The sequence below is a fragment of the Nothoprocta perdicaria genome, unplaced genomic scaffold, assembly GCF_003342845.1.
Source record: "Nothoprocta perdicaria isolate Ctin4 unplaced genomic scaffold, notPer1 scaffold_5, whole genome shotgun sequence".
NCBI lineage: Eukaryota > Metazoa > Chordata > Aves > Tinamiformes > Tinamidae > Nothoprocta > Nothoprocta perdicaria.
Genome location: NW_020455754.1, coordinates 4,975,968 through 4,980,989, shown reverse-complemented (window position 1 = coordinate 4,980,989; position 5,022 = coordinate 4,975,968). Strand labels below are relative to the sequence as shown.

General features: G+C 66.6%; 1 protein-coding gene across 1 annotated transcript; it reads left to right on the top strand.

The window, feature by feature from the left end:
- Positions 1-6: 6 nt before the first annotated feature.
- B4GALT7 (beta-1,4-galactosyltransferase 7) lies at positions 7-2,454 on the top strand (the record flags this gene model as incomplete). Its single annotated transcript, XM_026047508.1, has 5 exons — positions 7-341; positions 1,014-1,239; positions 1,455-1,538; positions 1,700-1,804; positions 1,971-2,454. Coding segments are annotated over 5 exons (906 nt in total), but the record flags the coding sequence as incomplete, so codon positions are not given.
- Positions 2,455-5,022: the final 2,568 nt, after the last annotated feature.

Genomic DNA, 5,022 nt, shown 5'->3' with positions numbered 1-5,022 from the left:
CCGCGGGGCCTCCTGCCCGGCAGGCTCTCCATCTTCCAGCTCTTCCTGGCCGCGCTGCTCCTGGCCCTGGGCTCGCTGCTCTGGCTCCAGCTCAGCTGCGCGGGCGAGGCGGCCGGTACCGGTGCCGGTGCCGCGGCGCCCCGGCAGCCCTGCCCGCCCCAGCCCCCGCCGCCGTTACCGGACGATGACCCGGGCTGGGGGCCGCACCGGCTGGCCCTGCTCGTGCCCTTCCGCGAGCGCTTCGAGGAGCTGCTGGCCTTCGTGCCCCACATGCACCGCTTCCTCAGCGGGAAGCGCGTCCGGCACCGCATCCTGGTGCTCAACCAGGTGGATCACTTCAGGTGCGGCACCGCCGGGACGGGGCGCCGGGACGGCCCCCCTCTGCACGCCGCCCGTGGTGGGAGSCGACGGGAGGCGCTGGGGACCCTTCCGTGGGGTCGGGGGCGAGTTGGGCTTGCAGCACGATGGGTCGGACGCGTCTCACCCGGGTTTGACTGGATTCACTTGCCAGAGCGGTGCAAACTTTTCCAGGGGATAAGCGCATAGGAAGACCAGGCGTTTCTTTGTCTCTCTCTCTGCAGCCCATCCTAAGCAAGATCATTCATCCACAGGCAGTCCATTTTTGTTTCCTTGCCAGCATAGCAGGCCCGTAGCAGCAAGTGCGTGGGGACACTGGAGCTCAAACACTTCGGGGTGTTGGGAAATGAGGGTGCCGGCAGCTTTACCGGCGCCGTGCTGGCTGCTCCGTGGCTGCCCACCAGCTGTGCCTGCCKCCTGGTGCTCCCTGCCTGCCTCGGACAGGACGGGTGTTTTGCTGGGGCTCTTCCCTATGTGCTCCCCAACACGCCAAGTCCAAAGCCGCACGGGTAGCCCCATGCACGAGTCAGAGCAGGCAGTCGTGCAGCCCTTGAGCTGCTCCTTTGTGCACGTGCTTGGTGGTGGCAGGCCCTCCTCATCCCTGTGCCTGCAAAGGGATCGCGGTTTGGGTGCTGAGAGTCTCTGATGCCTCCCAGGTTTAACAGAGCGTCTCTGATCAACGTGGGCTTCCTGGAGAGCGGCAACGACACCGACTACATTGCCATGCACGACGTCGATCTCTTGCCCCTCAACGAGCAGCTGGACTACGGCTTCCCAGAGGAAGGGCCCTTCCACGTGGCGTCCCCAGAGCTGCACCCGCTCTACCACTATAAGACCTACGTGGGTGGTATCCTGCTGCTCACCAAGCAGCACTACGAGCTGGTGAGCGCGCGGGTGGGATGCCCCAGCCTGCCTGGGGCAGGGTGCATGACGCTATCGTGGTGCAGGAAGAGTGGGAAGCAGGGAAAGGGGATGGAATACTCTGGGGACAGGGCTGCCATCGAACCGGGCTGGTRGAGAGGGGAGGCCGCCCAGGCGTCGCGGGGCCAGGTTGGGCTCTGCTGGGCTGTGCTGCCACAGAGCCGCTCTCGCTGCAGTGCAACGGCATGTCCAACCGCTTCTGGGGCTGGGGACGGGAGGACGACGAGTTCTATCGCCGCATCAAAGCAGCCGGGCTCCAGGTGAGCAGAGCTCGGCGGCCCCGCGAGGCTGCGTCGCCCTCCTTGTCGTCTCTGCAGCCGATCAAGGCTGGTACCCTCCACACATCCCTGCCCCAGCAGCAGGCACAGCAGGCTGCGGGGAGCTTTGTAGCAGCATTACGGAAGCTTTGCTGTCCTCCCAGGTTCGCCGTCCCACCAGAATCGAGACTGGATATGAGACTTTCCAGCACCTGCATGATCCAGCCTGGAGGAAGAGAGACCAGAAGCGCATTGCTGCGCAGAAGCAGGTGAGACCCCCGGGCYGGGGGGGCCCTGAGAGTTACAGCTTCAGGTTACCGTGTGCTCCGAGTCCCCTTGCTGGTGTCCTCCCCTGCCAGCTCTTCTGCTCCCTTCCCGGGCRCTTTCCCCTTCGCTAGAAGCCAGCGAGGATTGAATGCTCTTTCTGTCCCTCAGGAGCAGTTTAAGGTGGATCGGGAAGGAGGTCTAAACAACGTGAGGTACCGAATCGAGTCACGGACAGCTCTGAGCGTGGCAGGAGCCCCCTGCACTGTCCTCAATATCTTGCTGGAGTGTGACATGAGCGAAACTCCTTGGTGCACGTTTGGCTGAGCAGCCTGCCCCGCGTGCCAGCCGCGTGCGCTGTGCTTGTGCTGAGATGCCAGGGCTGCCGCCGGCCGCTTGACGCAGGCAGGATCGTTGCAGTAGGCAAGCATGGAGGTGCTGGCAAGACGCAGAGGAACGGAAAGGGCTGAGAATCAATCGCTGATGGGACCAAGAGAAGAGGCTGAGCGTGGGACTCGATGGCGTTGCTGCAATCAGTGGTGCTGCCTCGTGGGGCAGGTGCGGGGCTGTTTTCCTGCACTGGATGAGTGGCTGAACTGCCACCTGCTTCTGAGGACAATAAAAACTGTCAGGGCATCTGCGAGGTGTGAATGCCCTGCATTATGGTGCACCCCTTGTCCCTTCGGTTCGCTTCCCGTCCCTGGCGTCAATGCCCCTGTTTCTGCGTCGCCCTGGCTGCCCTCTCTTGGGACAGGCCCTGTGCTCTGGCTGCGAGGCCCAGCCGGTCCGAGACAGGCTCGGAGCCTGGTGTCCCGCAGTGTGGCAGGAGATGGTGGCGGTCAGGCCGTGCCCATGGGCCCGGGCTCTGCGTCGCCGCTGGGTATGGGGCWGTCCTGCTGCGTCCTGCTTGCTGCGGGAGGAGGCAGCTCGGGCTCAGCTGCTGCCCCGTCGCCGCCGCTCGCCTGGCTCAGCTCTCGGGCAGGCTGCACTGGCACCAGGCCTCTCRTTTCCTGCCCCCTTCTGTCCTCATCCTGCAGCCTGGCTCTTCCCCGGAGCTCTTGCATTGCTGGGTGCCTGAAGACGTCTCCACACAGAAGTTGTTGCCATCCCAGGAAGCAGAGTGGCTTCCTGCCACCTGGGAGCAGAGCTGTGCGGAAGGCGTCCCCCAAAATGGGCTCTGGGATGAGGGAGTCAGTAGTGCCGCAGCCAAGTGTGTAGGAGTGGATTGGGGTGGCTTGATGGGCCTAAAACGTGGGGCTGGGTGAGGAGCAGGGGGGCTCCCCCCGAGGAAGGGGTGGAGGTGGGGGGTGTGGGACAGTGCGGATTGCTCCGTATGGATCATTCCTTGTGGATCGCTCCGTGTGGCTCCTTCACGCCGCGGAGCCCGCGGCCCTGGCCTTGCCCGGGGGCGGWGGGAGGCTGCACTGTCCGGGGCATCCCCAGGGCCCCTCTGCCCTGGCTGCCCCGAGGCCGCCTTGGCCGCCCTCATGGCTCCTGGCTCTTGGCTCTCCATCTCTCATCACTCTGGTGCTGGTGYGTGGAGCTGCGGGCTGGCTCAGAGGAGGGTGCCCCGCTGCTCTGGATGTGTCCCCAGGACGTGCTCCTTGCCCCAAGGACACGTCAGGCTCAGGGCCTGGCTGTCCCCAGCCCTGCTCCTCGCCCCGGTGCTCCCGGTTTGGGAGCAGTCACAGCCCACACGCTGTGGCCACCCCTCACCTGGGGCCTGAACCCCAGCCAGGATGGCTGGAGGCAGATCCGAGTATTCCTCTGCAGAGTCCAAAATAGCTGACACAGTTTCGGCAGTTCCCCAGGATGGAGGTGCGCAGGAGCAGGGAGCACACAGGCACCTCGCGCTTTGCTCAGCGCTGAGGGCTCCTCTCCCACTGCCTGGCAGYGATTTCTCAGCTCCACGCACAGCCCCCTCATCCTCTGGCTGCTTTTGGGGAAGAGGCGCCTTGCTGGAGACCCGGCTTCCTTTAATAGCCCCGAGGCCGCCTGCGAGGTCGCTCGGCTCTGCTCCCCACTGCGCTCCTTTATCAGCCATGGCCCAGCCGGAGCGGGCTGAGGCTCTTTCCCTTGGCCTCCCTGCAGGGATAACACCCTGCTTGATGTACCGGAGCCTGGTATAGCAGGGTCGGGGCCTCCTGGCGCTTCCAGGCTCTTGGCAAGCGCTGGGTGGGAGTCAGCACTAGAGCCCTGCTCCAGGGATTGTCGATATGGGAGGCTGTGGGAGCCACCATCCCTGGGAGACGCGGAGGAGGCTGCRTGGCCCTGCACAGGGAGCTGGCAGTGGAAGCCGGGCTGATGGGCGCGAGTGGATCCAAGTGTGACCAGCACCTGCTGGAGCCAGTCCCGCACCCCCCGACCTGCCTGGCCTGAGCGAGGTGCTGCTGCTGCCTGCAGGAAGGTGCTGCAGCACGAGCAGCAAGCGGGGCGGTCAGTGACACCAGCCGCRAGGAGCAGGGCCGCGCAGGGACCGCGCGTGTCGGTGCCCAGACGTGGTCTGCAGGCTGCAGGGCGCCCAGGACATGCGCAGGCAGCACCTGCACCTTGGCACTGCTGTGGGGATAACGGGGCCCGCGAGCCTGCCAGGCAGGACAGGGACAGGGTGTGCGTGTGGGTGAGCGCTGGCAGCACAGAGCGAGCTGATGGTGCAGGGGGCCCGGGCGCGTGAAYGCATCGCACGCAGTGCCTGGGCACAGCCGGGCCCCCAGCACGGGCTGCCGCAGGCTCCCCGCTCCCCCAGGGGTGCAGCGTGTGCGGCCCTGGCTCCCCGGCGCTGGTCCCTGCTACCCGACAGGCTGCTCCCAGCGCTGCAGAGCGGGCTCCGTGCGGGAAGCACCGGGCTCGGTCACAGGGACGGCACAAGCCGTGTCTCACTGCTGGGCTCTGGGGTGGGCTGCAGGGCCAGGGGAGCCCTCCCCGCACAGACRCCTCCACCTCAGCTGCGGCAAATCCCTGGGGACACGGGGTTGTCCTGTGGCTGCTGCTGTCCTGCAAGGCCACAGCGGCGGCACCCTGAGGGACCGGGGACCCCTCCCGGGGGGCCCTCACGACCATGAGAACCCGAGCAGGGCGCTCCCTGCTCCCCGGGCTGCCTCGGCGCCGGSGGGGACCGCGGGCCGCACGGAGCGGGGCCCGGACGCTGCAGTCAGTGAGAGCCCTGCGGCCCGCGGCTACCGGGCCGGGCCGAACCGGGCCCGGCCGCAGCACCCGCCCCGCC